This window comes from Chlamydomonas reinhardtii, chromosome 6, assembly GCF_000002595.2.
Source record: "Chlamydomonas reinhardtii strain CC-503 cw92 mt+ chromosome 6, whole genome shotgun sequence".
NCBI classification, from domain to species: domain Eukaryota; kingdom Viridiplantae; phylum Chlorophyta; class Chlorophyceae; order Chlamydomonadales; family Chlamydomonadaceae; genus Chlamydomonas; species Chlamydomonas reinhardtii.
Genome location: NC_057009.1, coordinates 2,296,758 through 2,313,006, shown reverse-complemented (window position 1 = coordinate 2,313,006; position 16,249 = coordinate 2,296,758). Strand labels below are relative to the sequence as shown.

General features: G+C 65.6%; 4 protein-coding genes across 4 annotated transcripts; 2 read left to right on the top strand and 2 right to left on the bottom strand.

The window, feature by feature from the left end:
- Positions 1-40: 40 nt before the first annotated feature.
- CHLRE_06g267200v5 (uncharacterized protein) lies at positions 41-1,825 on the bottom strand. Its single transcript, XM_001696481.2, has 4 exons — positions 1,606-1,825; positions 1,419-1,496; positions 1,236-1,328; positions 41-853 (listed from the first exon to the last, which is right to left on the bottom strand). The coding sequence occupies exons 1-4, from the start codon at positions 1,718-1,720 to the stop codon at positions 774-776; spliced, it is 366 nt and encodes a 121-aa protein (XP_001696533.1). The 5' UTR covers positions 1,721-1,825; the 3' UTR covers positions 41-773.
- A 100-nt stretch (positions 1,826-1,925) lies between these two features.
- On the top strand, positions 1,926-5,791 carry CHLRE_06g267150v5 (uncharacterized protein). The gene is made up of 10 exons (XM_001696205.2): positions 1,926-2,254; positions 2,449-2,591; positions 2,992-3,084; positions 3,220-3,288; positions 3,477-3,614; positions 3,939-3,980; positions 4,262-4,345; positions 4,627-4,752; positions 5,103-5,189; positions 5,401-5,791. Exons 1-10 carry the CDS (start codon positions 2,155-2,157, stop codon positions 5,590-5,592), a joined length of 1,074 nt encoding a protein of 357 aa, XP_001696257.2. The 5' UTR covers positions 1,926-2,154; the 3' UTR covers positions 5,593-5,791.
- Positions 5,792-5,855: 64 nt separating this feature from the next.
- On the top strand, positions 5,856-12,855 carry CHLRE_06g267100v5 (uncharacterized protein). The gene is made up of 12 exons (XM_043062878.1): positions 5,856-6,220; positions 6,284-6,394; positions 6,706-6,844; positions 7,195-7,355; positions 7,964-8,030; positions 8,297-8,440; positions 8,847-8,933; positions 9,491-9,728; positions 10,146-10,309; positions 10,812-10,952; positions 11,336-11,622; positions 11,904-12,855. Exons 1-12 carry the CDS (start codon positions 6,081-6,083, stop codon positions 12,271-12,273), a joined length of 2,049 nt encoding a protein of 682 aa, XP_042923584.1. The 5' UTR covers positions 5,856-6,080; the 3' UTR covers positions 12,274-12,855.
- Positions 12,856-12,863: 8 nt separating this feature from the next.
- CHLRE_06g267050v5 (uncharacterized protein) lies at positions 12,864-16,185 on the bottom strand. Its single transcript, XM_043062877.1, has 6 exons — positions 15,980-16,185; positions 15,570-15,653; positions 15,013-15,334; positions 14,245-14,774; positions 13,889-14,009; positions 12,864-13,539 (listed from the first exon to the last, which is right to left on the bottom strand). The coding sequence occupies exons 1-6, from the start codon at positions 16,121-16,123 to the stop codon at positions 13,388-13,390; spliced, it is 1,353 nt and encodes a 450-aa protein (XP_042923583.1). The 5' UTR covers positions 16,124-16,185; the 3' UTR covers positions 12,864-13,387.
- Between the last annotated feature and the right edge of the window lie 64 nt (positions 16,186-16,249).

Sequence of the window (16,249 nt, the reverse complement as noted above, 5' to 3'; positions counted from 1 at the left end):
CGCCCCTGGACACGGACGCTGAGCGCCGGAGCCTGTGTGGGCTGCGCTCACCTTGATAACCTGCACTGCGCCTGCTACCATACCGTACAGCCCCGGACCCGGAGTTCCGGACCCGGCGAAGTAATATTGATTACGGTGTCGGTCACACTTCGGACTCAAGCAGGGTAACCACCCGTGCCTAACTCGACAGCCGACATACACAGCGCATCACACAGCACATAAACACCTCGGTCCCTAACTGGTGCGTTGCGTGTTTCCCGGCTCCACGCACCTCAACCTGATACTCACTATCCAGGCCTTCCTCAGTCAGCATTGCACCCTCCTTTTACCGCATGCCCTCCTACTCTATTCATAAGCTCCTTAGACCATAATGGTCAAGATGTTCGGGCTGCCGAGGCCAAACCGCCGCTCCTCCCTTGTCCTCGCGGCCTCTTGCGTCAAGGTGCGCTTACGTGCGCTTACCCACACCTTCAGCCCACTGTTGGTGCCTGTCAGCGGTAACACGCATCCCGGAGCAGCATCGAGCTCCGCAGCTGCTGCTACACGCCAGCTCCTCGCGTGCCAGCAGCACCGTTTCCAGTGCCTTGGACGCATATACAGTCCATGCATTCTTGCTCCAGCGGCTGCTGCTGCTGCTCCTCCTCGTTCTCCGCCCCCATGCTACATCCACCAGTCCTCAGCGCCTACCACTGCTGCTACGGCAGCTGCAGCCGCAGCCGCGAGTCCCGCGCCATCGGCGGTGCTGCTGCTTGCAGCGGCTGTGTCCAATCTGTTTAGTAGGACTCGCGCTGCATCACGTGCGGCAGGTTGGCGGCCACCTCCTTGCTGTTCTCCTTGAAGCCCATCAGCCGGTCTGGGGTGGCGTGGGTGGAGTGTGGAGGGGAAGGCACGGTCAAGGGCTTGCATGACTGGTGTACCGGGCCACCGGCTGCAAATGCTAGCACAGTAGGGCTATGTGCCTGTACGTGCACCTGTGCGCGGCGCAGCCGTGCCGCTGCCCTCCACCGCGCCTTGCCCCCGCGACTACCGTAATGGGGGTCTTGCCCACCCCTCCACTGGACATTCCGCGCCCGTCGCCCTTCCCGACCCTTGCAGCCACTCAATCCCCGTAACCGTTGCCATCCTCCTCTCACGGCTTTCCCTCAGCCGCGTGCAGCCCTCATCCCCGGAACACGGCCGCCGTTTCCGCGGCCGTGCTCCGTCGCCTCCACCCCCCTGCCCCGCGCGCCACTCACGAGCGCTGTCCGACATGCCCCACAGCAGGCCGCTCTTCCCCAGGAAAATGGAGGTGAACAGAGCGGTGGGCTTGGCCCAGTGCACCTTGGCACCTGCGACAACAGCGCGACAAGCTCGTGTTCAGCGATGCACACCGACCGAACGACCAAAGACTATGCCATAGCATGAGCCCGGACCCTCACCGAAGTAGTATCCTGCTACGTAGCCCAGACCAGCCAGGCCAGCGACCACGCCCCAGTTCTCCGAGCGCATGTTGGTGACTGCAAACACGAGGAGCGCGCATTTAGTCCAAGCAGCCACAAGCGTGTCCGGGCTATGTGCATTACTCCATTGCGCTAAAGAACAGGCCCCGGGGCGCCCGTATGGCACCTGCGTCCGTGATGTTGGGGTCCGGGTTGATAATCGGAAAGGTCGGGTTCTCCAGCGTGACCTTGAAGCCATGCTTGGGAGCCTCATAGTAGTTCGGGGGCTCCGGCCACGTCATGGCGCCTAGGCTGAGGAAAACACGCGCTCACGAGCAACGACAGTGGGTGCTGGGCTCGGCTCTAATGCCGAACGCTAGTCTACGGTATGCGCTATGCCCAGCCACACTGGTGTACCGCTCGCGGGCCGGGGATGACTGAGCCTGAGAGACCGGAATGGAACGAGCCCGATGCAGTTTTATTTTTCTCGGCGCCAGCTAGCCCCTACTTGCTTATTACAACCTTTGTTGCAGAGTGAAAAACATAAAATAGATTACACTTCCCAGGAACACTACACGGAACCAGCATCTGTTAGACATCAGCTGGGATTTGCACTCGCACGCACAATTGGCGCTGCCCTGACTTGCTTGGGCATCACTAGCCAACATCTAGGAAGGGGGACGCACGGGCAGGCCGCCGCCCACACGGTTAGTCGGCGTTGGCGGGAGCCGACACGATGGAGGCTTCCACTTCCACGCCGGCTGCGGATGCGGGCGCGGGGCCCAGCACCAGCGGGCAGACCGCCGCGCCCAAGCCGACGGTCATCCTCGTGATTGGTGAGCTTTGGGGCAATGTGTTGGATGTAAGGGTGTCAGGAGCTTCAGCAGGAGCTGAGCCGGCGTGCACTACCCAGCACACCGCCACACACATCGTTCTGCCGCGGTAGCACCTACTGGCTTACATGCTCCCTCACATTTCCCGGTATTCCTTTGCCACCAAATTTAATGCTGCACGCACTGCCGACCTGCAGGTATGGCGGGCTCGGGCAAGACGACGCTCATCCAGCGCATCAACGCGCACCTGCACGCCACCAAACGACACGGCTACATCATCAACATGGACCCGGCCGTCGCCAGCCTGCCCTACGGTGCCAACATCGACATCCGCGACACGGTGCGTGTGCGGGCGCATGAGCGCATTGCTGAGCGCTCTGCACGTGCGCGGGGTCGTGAAGCGACCTTGGGCCGGGGGAGGTGGGGTGGGGTAGGGTGGGGTGGCGCGCGCGTGAGCTCAGGCTGAGGTGGGCATGGCGCAGCCCGGACTTATGTCAGGCTGCAGCGCTGCGGCCGCGTATCCTGTGGAGGCGGGGAAACTGCTGGACAGGATACAGGGCGTGCCGGCAAGTCCGCACCCCTGTTGTGGGGTTGGTGCTAGGGCGCCATTGATGGGAGAGCAGACTGGAACTTTTGGGGGTATGTTACCCGCTGGCTGACGCGGTGCGCCGGTACGTGACGTGGCCGCGACCTGCGGCCTCAAGTATTGCACTGTGAACCGGGTGTGTGCGGTTGTGCAGGTCAAGTACAAGAACGTGATGAAGCAATACAACCTCGGGCCAAACGGCGGCATCCTCACCTCCTGCAACCTCTTCGCAACGCGCTTCGACCAGGTGGGTCAAAGCCATGGCCTGGGTCGGGCGCACAAGCGGTCTGTACAAGTGTGGACATGCTCGCACCTGTCATCGCCACTGTTTTGACAGCCATCACCTTTTTGCTGCGAGTGTTTTTGCCTTGTGTGCATTCAGGTGATCCAGTTGTGTGAGAAGCCGCGCGACCCGCCCCTGGAATACATCGTGGTGGACACGCCTGGACAGGTGATGAGGGCGGGGCGAGCGTGCTGGGGGAGAGAAAGCGTGCGCGTCGCCCCGTAAACCCACGTGGCGTCCACACTCGCATGCTGGCACCTGCCCACTTACCTCCACTCAACACAATCCATCACCACCAGCCCCCACAATACATCACCAACCCCCATCATCACGGCCACCAACACCACCCCCATCAGATCGAGATCTTCACTTGGTCCGCCAGCGGCGCCATCGTGACGGAGCTGTTCGCCAGCTCCTTCCCCACCCTGGTGGCGTACGTGGTGGACACGCCGCGTGTCACCAACCCCCAGACATTCATGTCCAACATGCTGCAGGTGGGGGTGGTGAATTGGTGGTGGATGGCTGGTGGTGGCGGAGGGGCGGCGCCGCTGACACCAGGGCCGCGGCGGGGACTTGATTCTCACCATGCCATGAGGCCCCTGACAATGGGGGTGGCGGGGGCGGGAGCTGCGGAGCTGGAGCTGGCGAGCTAGGGAATGGATAGGAGGCAAGACGAGGAACGGCGGATCGAGCTCACTGGTGACCACACCAAAGGGTCAGAGCTGCGGCGCGGTGAAAGTCACAGGTGTAGGTGCTGTCATGGGGCACTGAGACCCACCAACCATGTCCCTAACCTCCATCCCCACCGCCCCCTGCAGGCCTGCTCCATCCTGTACAAGACCAAGCTGCCCATGCTGCTGGTGCGTGCAGACATACACAGACACGCTTACTTGCGCCCACACACATACACACATGATTTGTGCGGGTAGAATGCACGCCGTTGGCCTCTCGCTCTGTCGTATAGTGGCACATTGCACAGGTGGCGTCCTCCTTCCGTCCTCCTGACCTCTGCACCTTGGCTCCGTACGGCATCAACATCACCAGTATATGCATGCCGTGTATAAATCCTCCTTCCGTGCACGTGCGTCACGCGTGTGTATGCCTGCCCGCGCTCTCCCCGCCCTCTTTCCCCCCAACACAGCTTTTCAACAAGGTGGACGTGGCGCGCCACGAGTTTGCACTGGACTGGATGAAGGACTTCGACGCCTACACAGCGGCGCTGGAGGTGGGGCCGCGCACGCAACTCTAAACCGGGCGGGCTACACCGCACCGCGTGCCCACATGCTTTTACGCTTCGTACGCCCGTATACAGCTGAACCACGTCCCGCTTTGCCTTGCCAAGCCCGCAAAACGTCTTGGCCCCGCCCTGCTTAGCCCGTTCGGGCGGCATCCAAACTTGCAAAGATGCCCTGGACGCAGCCGGCAGCTCAGCCGCCACTTCGCCGCCGCCGCCCGCCCGCCTGACCCGACCTCCCGCTCCCGACCTCCCACCCTCGCGCCCCGCAGGCTGACTCCTCCTATGCGGCCACGCTGTCGCGCTCGCTGGCGCTGGTGCTGGACTCGTTCTACGCCAACATGCGCGCGGTGGGCGTGTCGGCGCTGACGGGCGAGGGCATGGAGGAGATGCTGGCGGTGAGAGTGGCGCGGACAGGCGGGGTGGGGCGGAGCAGGGTGGAGAGAGGCGGGCGTGGGGAAGCGGGCGTGGGGCGGGTGGCGTTGCAGGTGGCGGTGCAGGTCGCTGCCCGGGTGAGACGGTCATAAGGAAAGGGGGGCGGAAAGGTGACGGCATAAGGAAAAGGGGGCGCGGTGTGGGGTGAACAGGATGCCTCAAGCCAGGCTGCACAGCCCCTGCCAAGCATCCTTCACCAGTCCTTGAGCCCTTGACGCAGGCTCGCTGGCTCGTTGCTGGCCACCCGCCTGTCTCACTCCTTCCCCTTGTCCCGTCGCTCATCTCAAAATCCCACTGCGCCCCCACCCCGCAGCAAGTGGGCGAGTGCGCCAAGGAGTACAAGGAGTTCTACGTGCCCGAGCTGGAGAAGGCCAAGGCCGACAAGGCAGCTAAGGAGCAGGTGAGGCAAACGTGGGGGCGCCAGAGGGGGTGGCGGAGTTGGCGGGCAGGCGGGAAGGGCGTACGAAGGCATGGCTGGTTTGCTCCTATCATGCCAGAGAGTAGGGTGTCTTGTTTGCTTTCTGGAGCCCTTCCTCCGCCAGCGCAACGCAGCGCGCTCTCACGCGCTGGCACGTCCTGGCGGTATGGCGTGTGTCACTGTCGTGACGCAGGCGCGGCAGACGACCGAGATGGCGAAGCTGCAGGCAGACATGGCCAAGTCCCAGATCGGCGGCGGGGAAGCGGAGGGGCAGGGGAAGGTGCGGGAGGCCGGGCCGGCGGGGGTGGGGGCAGCGGGGGCGAGGAAGATGGAGGTGGACGAGGACGAGGACGAGGACGAGGCGGAGGACGAGGACGACGAGTGAAGACTGGCGGGTAGGGACGGATGCGTGGGGCGGATGTGTCAGCTGTGGCGCAGGAGCAGGGACGTGGTGTTGAGGTGAGGTGAACGCGAGACGTAGCATGGGGTTACCGCGTCATTTGAGCGCAGACTGCGGCCTTGTATGTGAGGAAAGTCCACTGAGGCCAGGGCAGCCGCGGCGTGTGAAACCCGATCCCGGTCGACGCTGAACGAGTTCCACGCCGGTCTGGGTAAAGCATCGCGTCTATTTTTGTGCAACTCGTTAAGAACAACTGCTTTCAGACACTGCACTGTTTACCGTCGGTTGCAGCGCTGCTGCTGCTAGCCAAGTTAACCCAAACACTTACAACTCCGTGTTCTGCTATTGGTACGCGACCGATTGCTAGTTAACATTTAGGTCAGCGCACGAAGCTGAAAGGGTCCGATCGCCCGTGGTCGGCAGACTTTGATTGATCGGAGCGCTTATAAGCCATGGCAGCAGAGCAGGAAGCGATGGAGGTTGATCTAACTAAGGAGGGCGGCGAGACGGAGGAGCAGCAGCCGGCTGTGCCTCTCAGCCTGAACCTGCTGAGCACCATCAAGACAGCGCAAGCGCAAAACGGTTTGAGGCACGGAGATTACATGCGCTACAGGTATGCCATTGGCCGGCGTTCCTCGCTTGGCAGAGCAGCTGAAGGGGACCTATTTCTGCGCAGGAAACACTGCGCGTCCAAGCTGCAGTCGCTCTATAAGGTGCTCAAAATGCAGCACGGTCGCACCAAGTATGTGAAGCGCAAGCTGGACGTTCCGAACGTCACGGACGTCAGGTGCGGCGTCTCGCTGGTGGGGTTCCTGCCGGTTGGGCAGCCCGCCGTCCCCGGCACCGCTGGGTGCACGCGGTGGCAGCGGCGCGCCTGCGGGGTGGGGGGGAAGTACAGAAGCACGGGGTGCTCAGTGTAGCCTTGCGGACTCGGGGGGCAGCCCAGCTCCTCAAACCCAGCCGTGCCCCGCACCTACATGCGCCACCTCCGGCCCTGCCCATCCCTCCCTCCGCTCCCATCCCCTCCCACCCCCGCCACCAACCATCCCTCCTCCTTTCCGCCCGTACCTCCCCCCCACACACAAAACACACACACAGGCACCTTCAGGTGCCGCTGTTTAGCGCCGAGCGCGCCTGGTCGCAGGCAATGGAGCTGAAGAAGGAGGCGGAGGTGCGCGGCAGCGCCGGCGCCGCCGACCCGCGCAAGCGCCAGCACCTCATCCGCCGCTTGTCCAAGGTGGGGCGCTGGGGCGGGGTGGGAGGCGGGGTGGAGTGGTGGGACGGGGTGGCGGGACAGATAGGGGTGAAGGAGTGGGGTGTGTGATTGTTGTGGGGTGGCAAGGGGCACAGGGCAAGGACGCAAGGAGGCTGGTGACTGCGCCCGGCTTAGTGCGGGGGTAGGCGCGCTGACTCCCATGCCGGTGGCGGTGCCGTTGCGCCGTTGGGGTGCTGTCACCTTGCATGTTGGTGACCCTCCCCGCGCACCAAAGGCCCCTATCAGCACCCGGCAACGCCACCCCAATGCCCCACCCACCTCACCGCATTCATTCCTGAACGCGCCTCTGCCCCCCCTTCTCCGCTCTGCAGGCGGTGCTGTGGGCAACGGAGCTGGCTCGCTTCGCCGCCGAGCGCGCCGACACGCGCGGCGCCCTGGAGGCGGAGGCCTACTGCAGCTGGATGGCGGGGCAGCTGATGCTGGAGCGCGAGAGCGACTGGGAGGCGGCGCTCGCAAAGTTCAGCAGGGCCAAGTGAGTGTGAGAGGCAGCCGTTCATGTGGGAAGCGTTGAAGTATCAGTATGAAGTGGCGAGGGGTGCTAGGGGGTTTGCGGGGTGCAGCTGACTGCGGGCTGTGGGGTGTGGGGTGCAGGGCCAAGTGAGTGGGGGGTGCTGGGGGTTAACTTCGAACCAATCCCGTAAGGAAACAGTCGAGCCTTATGAGTGGGGGGGGGTGCTGGGGGGTTCAACCGGCTGCGGGCTGTCTGGGGGGCTGCTAGGGGGTACGGGGTGCAGTTGTGGCGGGTGGCAGGTGGCGGGTGCGAAAGGATGGGGTGCCGTGGGTGGGGAGCACACCGTGGCTCTTGGGTGTGAGGGCTCACTACCCCCCGGGGGCATGCCAGCATGAGGCGGCAGCTGGTGAAGGGGGCTGCTGGTGTTGCCCAGATGAGCAACGAGTTGGGGTGGCGGGAATTGCAGCGCAGGGTTGCGGAGGGGCGGGTGGTGTCTGCCTGGACCCTCGATGACCTCGAAGGTCAGCAGCAACACCGACATGCCTGTCACGGCCCCCGCAATGTGCGCTGACCGCCGTGTCCACCGCTTAAGCTGTCGCTGCTGCCGCCGCCGCTGCCGCCATCAATAGGAAGCTGTGGCAGGAGCTGGCCAAGGCCTGCCCGGACCTGGAGGGACAGAGCCTGTGCCTGGCGCAGGTGCGGCGGGGGAGGGGGCCGGGGACGGCGGGATGGGGCCAGGGGGATGGCGGTGGGATAGGGCTGAAGCAGCAGGGGGCGGGGGCAGGGGGCCTGCACGGTGGGCAGGTGGGGGCGGGGGCGCCACCACGTGACCGAGGATGCTGTGGATGTGGCGTGGCGCCGTGACACCTAGCTCCCGGGTCTCGGGTCAGTTGCGACGTCGACCACACGGCACGTCAGCGGCATCGTCGCACTGTCGCTGTGTGTGTTTGCTCGACTGCCAGGTTGAGGAGATGGAGCCCAACATCCGCTACTGCAACTATCGCATCAGCCGGGCCGGCGGCGCCGTGCCCGCCGACCCCGCCGAGCTGATGGCGCTGGGCGGCGGCGGCGACACGGGCGCACTGCCGGGGCTAGACCTGCTTCAGGTGGGGAGGAGGGGGGCGCGGGGATAGCGGTTCATGTGGAGACCGGAGTGATTCAGTCACAAGTATGAAGTGCCGACGTCCGGCAGGAACAGCAGGAGCATACCGTTGGCGCCAGCACGTAGGACTGCCGCCGCTGCTGTTTGGGGGGACGGGTAGTTTGTTCCAAGCTCGAATCAACCAAGACCCAGAACCAGCCCATAGGAGGCTGGCTGCATCCGAGGAGGCTATGGGGGGCAGGAGGGGGCAGCGGCCCATGCAAGACAGGGTGAACAAGTCACACATGTCAAGTGCCAACGTCGGGGCCGGAGGCTGTGTATCAGCTGCGGTGTGCGTGTCCATGCACTTACCTCTCCCTCTCTCCCCTCGCCCCCTCGGCCCCCGCCCGCGCCGCTCTCTTCCGCCTCAGTCCAAGCTGGCGGCTCTGGCTCAGGAGGCGCAGGTGGCGCAGGCCGCCGCCACCTCCTACTTCGAGTGGATGGGCGCACGCCACCCGGTGAGCGAGGAGGGGCGCGGGGCTGTGGAGGGGCAAGGGCAAGGGCAGAACAAGGGAAGGGCAAGGGCAACGGCAAGGGCAACGGCAGGGAAGGGCAAGGGCAGGGCAAGGGCAGGCAAAGGGAGAGAATAATTACACTTGGTAGTGGCGAAGCCACTGATGACTAGGGCTGACAAGCCCTAGTGTTGGGTGAGCGCGGGTAAGGCAAAGGGCAGGGAAGGGAAGGGCAGCTTTGCGGAGGAGCATACTGGTACTAGGCAATGCGCAGAGGGGGAGGGAACCGCGGACACGGGAGCCCGTTCGTGCAGCAGGGGGCGGCTGTGTAGGCTTCTTCGTGCGCGTGCCTAAACGTGCCATGTGACGCCTTCGCGCTCCTCTGCGCCGCCACGTCACCGCCCCACGCACCAAGCCTATGCCCCAACCCCCACTCCCCTTCACTCCTTAATTATATTGTATGGGTCATGAGTGTAACTACCCCTTGCAGCTGTCTACCGCTACACTCGCTTTTCTGTACCATCGTTGCCAACCCCCACCGGCCGCCCCCCGCCGCCCCTCAGGTCCGCAACGAGCGCGTGAAGCTGGCGCTGCACCAGGCCGGGGAGTTCGGCACCCAGGCCGACCAGGCCGCCGCGGAGCAGGCCGCCGCGGCTACAGCCTCGGCCTCCGGTGCTGCTACAGCCATGGACACGGGTGCGGGCGACGCGCTGGACGCCCGGCTGGCGCTGTATGACAAGGCCATCAACGCGCTGGCGGAGGCCAAGAGCCACGTGCGCAACGCGGTCAAGGGGCTGGCGGGTGAGCGGGGTTAAGGGGTGGCGGGTGAGCGGGGTTGAGGGTGAGCGGGTGAGCGGGGTTAAGGGTGAGCGGGTGAGCGCGGGTGAGGGGTGGCGGGGTGAGGGGTGGCGGGTGAGCGCGGGTGAGGGGTGGGGTGCGTGCATTGCTTGCGTGGCGTCTGGCACGTGTCACATCGTGGCACACATGTGGATGAGGCTCCGCACAACTCGTCGTTGCCCAGCTCCACCGCCTACCGCACCTTCCCCTGGCTACAACTTCACTCCTTAATCAGGAATATGATCTCCCCAATCCCCCGATCCCCCAATCCTCGTAATTCTGCACCTACCCGCCCGCTGCACCCCTCGCTGCCCGCACACGCTGCACCTCTCACTGCCCGCACACGCCGCCGCCTGCCCCGCGCACGCCGCCACCGCCCAGGCCCGGACGCGGAGGCGCACTTCAAGGAGCTGGAGGCGCTGGAGGTGGCGGTGGAGGGCGCGCGGCTGCAGCGCACGGTGGAGCGCGCGCAGGCGCACCTGGAGCACACGCGCGCGCGGTTCGCCGCGGGGCTGCAGCGCCTGGCGCTGGGCAAGAAGATCAAGGTGCGGGCGGGTGTGTGGCGGGTGCGTGTGTGTGGGGGGCAGAAGGGGCGGAACGGGCGTGGGGAGGAGGGGGCGAGGGTGGGTGGGGGTGCGGGTGGAGCGGGAGGGGTTCCTGGGATGTGGGGAAGTCTTACAGACTACCAGGGGCGCCACCGCAAGGCTCCACCCCCACGCCTCACACGTGCCACCACACCGGCACTCCTTCCTCCTGCCCCCACATCGGCAACGACGCGCCTGCTGTACCGCTGTACCGCTGCAATTTCAATTCTTAGTCAGTCATGAATGTACCCCCACCCTCTACTTGTGATTGAATCATTTTGTTCCCCATGAACGGTTACCCCCACGCCCCACCCCCTGGCTACGCCCCAAACATCCCTGCAACCCCCTGGCTACGCCTTCACTTCTTACATAATCATGATGTAACCCCACCCCCTACTTCGCTGCACTTCCCTGTACCAATCTTTGCAACCCCCACGCCCCACCCCACGCCCCACACCCCCAGGACAAGGAGCGGCACGCGCGGCCCGAGGAGGTGGTTCGTGTGCTGGACCTGCTGGGTCGCCACCTGGAGGACCTGGCCGACCTGGGCGCGCGACTGGGCGGCAGGGCGGGGGAGGCGCTGCACGAGGCGGCGGCGGCCAGGGTGGGTGCGGCGGCGGGTGTGTGTGGGGGGGTTGTAAATACCAGCCCAAACTAAACCAAACCCAATGCAATAGAGCGAGGGGGGAGGTGGTAGGGTGGTGGTAATGGGGTTGCAAGGATTGCAAAGATGGTTGGAAAGCGGTACAGGGTGCACTGAACTGGGGTAGGCAGTGTGTGGGGTGTGGGCAGTGGGTGGGTGGGTGGTGGGGCAAACTGGATGGCATTCGGTATGGGTGTGGAGATTGGCCTTGGCGTGGGGCCGCGCGGGACGGAAGCGCCCATGGCGCAAGAAGTCAGGGAAGAGGTCTGGGAAGGCCAGACGGGCGTCATCAGGCCCCACTTAGCATCATCGGCGTTGACATGCAAGCCCCCGTCCACACGCAGGCGACTGCGGCGCGTGCCATGCGCGTGTATCATGTGGCGCACGCCCTGCTGGCCGCCGCGCCCGCCGCCGGCTCCGACGCCGCCGCCGCCGCCCCCTCCTCCTCGGGTCCCAGCAAGGCCCTGGAGTCGTACGCGCTGTTCTCTCGGGCGCAGCAGCGGGCGGCGGAGGCGGCGGAGTCGCTGAAAGGCCTCGCCGGCGGCGACGCGGCGGCGGGCGTGCTGCTGAAGGGCCGCGAGGCGCTGCTAGCGGAGCTGGCGGAACTGGGGCGCCAGGCGGCGGCATACAAGTGGGTTTGGGGCGGGGTGTGGGGGCGGGTTTGGCGGTGGGGGTGGAGTGGTTGGGGTCGGTGAATCACCAAAGCAAGCCAACCATGGGTGGGAGTGGGTGGGAGTGGAACGCAGGAAGTTGCTTTGTGATGTGGTGTTGATGGTGTGTACGGCATGCGTGTATGTCCAGTGAGGATGTCGTGGGTAGTAGTGGAGCAAAGAGCACTCTGGCGCATGTCCTTCTTGAGTGCCCGCCACTCCCAGTGCTAAGCATTTCGTTCGCCCGCCATATTCCTCGCAGGGCGGTGGCTCAGGCGGAGCTCGCGGCAGCTGACCTGAAGGCGCGCGAGGAGGTGGCGAGCGGCGTGGGCGGCATGTCGCTCACAGCCGAGCAGCAGCAACAACAGCAGCAGCAGCAACAGCAGTACTTGCTCGACAACCTAGACAAGTGGGAGTCCTTTGCCGGCGGCGCCGCCGCCACGGCGGCGGCTGGCGCCGCCAAGGCGCCGCCGCGGCTGTACAACGCGCCGTACGAGTACGGCGCCATTGCCGTACGGCCGATCATGCTTGACACGGCCAGCAACTGCCTGGCCTACCCCAGCCTGGAGCACCGGCTGCGCAAGCCGGAGAAGAAGAGCGTGCTGTCGTCTCTGTTCAGCTGGCGGCGGTGAGGAGCAGGAGGAGCAGGAGGCGGAGGAGGCGGCGGTGAGGAGGAGGAGCAGGAGCGTGCTGGTTGGGAGGAAGGTCGTGGTGGGGAGGAGAGGAGAATGTTGGGGCGTGGTTGCGGGGTGGTTTCCAACGGCGTGGCTGTGGTGTTGCGCCGGTGGGTAGGTTGATGTGGGCGGGTGGTGCGCGGGTATGCGCGGCGAGTGGTGGTGGCGGCGTGGGGCATGGCTAGCAAGCACCAGGTTTGCAGGCGGTGACGGGGGGCAGCTTAGCTGCCAGGGAGGCTGTTGGAATGACTCGGGTGAATGTGTGCAGGCGTGATGCGCAGGAGTCGGTCCAATAAGGCTGAGCAAGCCAGCACTCCGCAGAGCGTGACACCTGTTAACGAGGTTGCCTGCTGCGGGTTCTTCATCGTGACGTGTCCGCCTCGCTGCGTTCCCGTGTGCTGAGACGGCAGTCGGCCACTCGGCCTGAACGTAGCGCAATCAGCTTGACCATCTCTAATGTCAGGGCGCGAGTTCCTCTGATGCACATGCCCGCAGTCGCCAGAACTCAGTTGGGGCTCCTGGATGTAATGGGGCTCCTGGATGTAGTGATTGAGGGCGCGAGGCTCCTCCGGTCATGCACGCACGCCGAACAGCAGGGCGCAGGTCAGGGCGCAGGCACACCTGTGCGTGCCTCTGTGCCACACCCCCGCACACGCATCATATGGCCATTGCCGCGCCAGCCGTTGCGCAGCATGTCCTTGTATTGTGTTCAAGAGGCAAGTTCGGTGGTCCTGCCACGCCGCATAGCGCTGCCCCAGTCTGCCCCTCCCGCCTCCACCCCAACTGCAACTCGAGCCAGCCGCACCGCCCTCAGAACCATACCTGGCCTCCCGTATCCCACACGCATTCGCCCTCATTCCAATCAAATCACCATCTTTTCCACCCACACCAGTTGCTCGACCCCCAAGCCCCCACGTCGCACAAGCCTGCAACCCAATGCAATCCAGTCCAGCTCCCATCCATGGCGCTGCATCCCACACCCCACGCTACGCCACGCCACGCCACGCCACCACGCGTCACGTCACGCCACACGCCACGCCACACCCCAAGCTTCACGCCGCTTCACGCCGCTTTACTCGCAGGGCAGGTCGAATGTGTAGTTGCCTCCCTCGTTGTTGTCCCAGTGCTCCTGCCCCGCAGCCAGGTAGTGCACCGCCAGGCTCAGCGTCACGTGCTGGCCGGCAGCCAGCGTGCTGCGGACACACACGCCGTGCCCCGCGGCCGCTGCGCGGCGCGGGCGTGAGACGACGTGATGAGACGGGGGAGTAAAAGCGTGAGCCGTTGTTGGAAAGGGTGGGTGGCAGTTGAAGGCAGTGGTAAGGCGCGGGGCCAAGAGGGAGTCGTCTGCGCGCAGCACCTGCCGGAGTCCCCTGTCGTGCGCAAGTGCCCTTCCTGCTTCGGCTTGGACCGCCCCCCATCACCACCACCACCACCACCACCACCACCCGGCACGCTGCAAGCTGCCTTCCTCCAGCCAGCCACTCGTGCCCCCCCCCATGCCCCACGCTGCCCCACGCCGCCCCACGCCGCTCCACTCACCCCACGCCCCCACCCCCCACGCCCCCCGCCGCACCTCCATCCAGGTCCACCAGGAAGTTGAAGTTGTCTGCGCCCAGCCCCAGCCGCCGGTCCCAGTTGGCCGACACCTCGCCCCAGCTGCGCCAGCCGTCCAGGCTGTAGCGCACTCGCACATCCTGCACGGGGCGGGAGGGGAGGGGGTGAGGGAGCGTGAGGGAGGGCGAGGGAGAGTGGGTAAAGGCAAGGGAGGAGCGGCTCAGGGGCTGAGAACAGCGGCATGAGAGGCAACACGAGGCAGAGAGCAGCCAAGGTGCACGGATAGCGTGCATGTGCGGAAACGATAGTGCAACCTGACTGCCGCGAAGGCACCAATGCACAATCACCACCACTACGCTGCCGCCGGCAACTCGCCTTCTCGTAGGCCAGGTTGGCGACCGCCACGCTGCCCCACACGCTGCCCAGCGCCAGCCCCTGCAGCCGCCCGGCACGCGTGCCGCCCGGGCTGCCCGCCGTGACACCCTGCGGCCCCATCAGGCTCCGCACCACCCCCCTGTCCCCCGCTGCTGCCGCGCCACCACTGCTACTGCCACCGTAGCCCAAGTGCTGCGGCTGCTGCTGCTGTTGCGAGCCGCCCTGCGCCTGCTGCTGTTGCTGTTGCTGCTGTTGCTGCTGTTGCTGTTGCTGGAGGTGCAGCTGGCGCAGGGAGGGCGGCGGAATGCGCTCCAGGTGTGTAAGCCGCACAGGGTGGCTGCCCTTGAATCCAAGGTTGCGAGCCGGATCCGAATCATGGAACAACACACGGTGCGAGTCGGCGGCGGCGGAAGGCGAGGAGAAGGCGGCGGCTGCGCCGCCGCCGGCGCTGCTGGGGGTGTTGCCGCCGCCGCGGGCACCCTGAGTGGGCGAGCTGGGGCTGCTTCCACGCGGCGAGTAGGCAGCGACGCCTGTGGTTGGGCAGGCGGTTGGGGAAGACGGGGAACAGTGGAAATGAACGTGCGTGAGTGGCTCGGGAAGCGCATACCTGTGACGTCTATATCAGGACGCAGCGAATGTGTGGGTCGCAGCACGTGGCAGCGTGGTTGCTTCAGTTGCACACGCACACGTCTTGCCAAGCCGGCAGCCAGCACCTCCGCCCTCCCACCCCCTGCACCGGCCTGCGCACCCGCCCGCCAGCGGACCTACCTGCCGGCTCCGCCACGCCGCGCCCCGCCGCCAGGTCTGACAGCACAGCGGCGCACGTGTTGACGTCGTGATCGGGCATGCTGGCTGGAAACAGCAGCAGCAGTGCGGACGACTCCGAGCCGCCACCGCCGCCACCGCCGCTGCCGCCGACGCCGCCGCTGCTGCCGCCGCTGCCGCCGGCGCCACCTCCGGTGCCGTCGCTGTTGTCGTGGCGGGTGCCGTCGGCGGCGCCGTCAGCGGCGGCCCCCAGGACGGCCTGGGCGGCGCCGCCGGCTAGGTGCAGGCGGAAGGTGCGGGCATTGATGCGGTGGAAGAGGGGAACCTGCAGGGAACGTGGCAGGGAAGCCAGCCGGGGAGGGAAGCCAGCCGGGGAGGGGAGTTTGCCGGGGAGGGAAGTTGGCGGGGAGGGAAGGTTGCCGGGGAGGGGAGTTTGCCGCGCGCAGCTGCAATGCCGCCATTGCCGCGTTGCGTGCATGGCAAATGCACGGCCGCAAAGACACGCCCATGCCTCTGCCATCCTATCCCCTCCAGCTCTCTCCTTCCTCCTCACCACTCACCTGCTTGCCACCACCACCACCACCACCCCCTCCACCTCCTGCCGCGCTGCCGCCTCCGCCCAGCGGCAGCTCGGTAGAGCCCACCTGCAGCCACGCCGTCGCGCCGCCGCGGCCCGGGCAGGCCCGCAGCTCCATGGCGCCGCATGACAACACACGTTCCATGGCCCCGCTCACCTCCCGCAGCTCCACCTGCTCCCCCCCAGGCCCCGAAACGGGTGCAAAAGACATTGAACATACACTGCTCAATGGGTGCAAATAGTTGGCGGCGCGGGGACAAAAAGCATAAGCTAAGAGTCTGCGACCCGCGGGGCCCTACAGGCGACGTCACCAACCAGCCCGCGACTTGCTCCGACCGCGGCGCCAACACCCGAGCCAAGTTACGGTAGATTGTGAAGCATCGGCTGTCCCACCTTGCTGTCGGTGCTGTAAAGCAGCCCGCCTGCGGCTGAAGCCGCGTCGCCGCCGCCTTTGAGGCTGCCCGGGCTCCCGCCCGCCGCTTGCCGCGCGTCGCCGCCGGCGTGGCTGTGGCTCTGGCCAAAGAGGCTCTTCAACATGTTGATTTACTTGTTCTCACTGTTGTAATGTGCTTCTTGTCAAGCTTCTGCGACGTTGTCACACGACAAAGGTCGGCCTGCGCGGCCCCGTGTTGGGGCTTGATGCTCATCCCCATGATCTCCACT

What these genes read in the sequence shown, in the direction of transcription:
- CHLRE_06g267200v5 (XM_001696481.2), bottom strand. Translation starts at nt 1,720, where the DNA reads ATGACGTGGCCGGAGCCCCCGAACTACTATGAGGCTCCCAAGCATGGC. An exon ending in CCCCAACATCACGGACGCAG is followed by an intron (nt 1,497 to 1,605) that starts GTGCCATACGGG and finishes TCGTGTTTGCAG; the next exon opens with TCACCAACATGCGCTCGGAG. An exon ending in GGGCATGTCGGACAGCGCTC is followed by an intron (nt 854 to 1,235) that starts GTGAGTGGCGCG and finishes ACGCCACCCCAG; the next exon opens with ACCGGCTGATGGGCTTCAAG.
- CHLRE_06g267150v5 (XM_001696205.2), top strand. Translation starts at nt 2,155, where the DNA reads ATGGAGGCTTCCACTTCCACGCCGGCTGCGGATGCGGGCGCGGGGCCC. An exon ending in ACATCGACATCCGCGACACG is followed by an intron (nt 2,592 to 2,991) that starts GTGCGTGTGCGG and finishes GCGGTTGTGCAG; the next exon opens with GTCAAGTACAAGAACGTGAT. An exon ending in TCGCAACGCGCTTCGACCAG is followed by an intron (nt 3,085 to 3,219) that starts GTGGGTCAAAGC and finishes GTGTGCATTCAG; the next exon opens with GTGATCCAGTTGTGTGAGAA.
- CHLRE_06g267100v5 (XM_043062878.1), top strand. Translation starts at nt 6,081, where the DNA reads ATGGAGGTTGATCTAACTAAGGAGGGCGGCGAGACGGAGGAGCAGCAG. An exon ending in TCATCCGCCGCTTGTCCAAG is followed by an intron (nt 6,845 to 7,194) that starts GTGGGGCGCTGG and finishes TCCGCTCTGCAG; the next exon opens with GCGGTGCTGTGGGCAACGGA. An exon ending in ACGAGGCGGCGGCGGCCAGG is followed by an intron (nt 10,953 to 11,335) that starts GTGGGTGCGGCG and finishes GTCCACACGCAG; the next exon opens with GCGACTGCGGCGCGTGCCAT.
- CHLRE_06g267050v5 (XM_043062877.1), bottom strand. Translation starts at nt 16,123, where the DNA reads ATGTTGAAGAGCCTCTTTGGCCAGAGCCACAGCCACGCCGGCGGCGAC. An exon ending in CGGCGTGGCGGAGCCGGCAG is followed by an intron (nt 14,775 to 15,012) that starts GTAGGTCCGCTG and finishes GCCCAACCACAG; the next exon opens with GCGTCGCTGCCTACTCGCCG. An exon ending in CCTGGTGGACCTGGATGGAG is followed by an intron (nt 13,540 to 13,888) that starts GTGCGGCGGGGG and finishes CGCGCCGCGCAG; the next exon opens with CGGCCGCGGGGCACGGCGTG.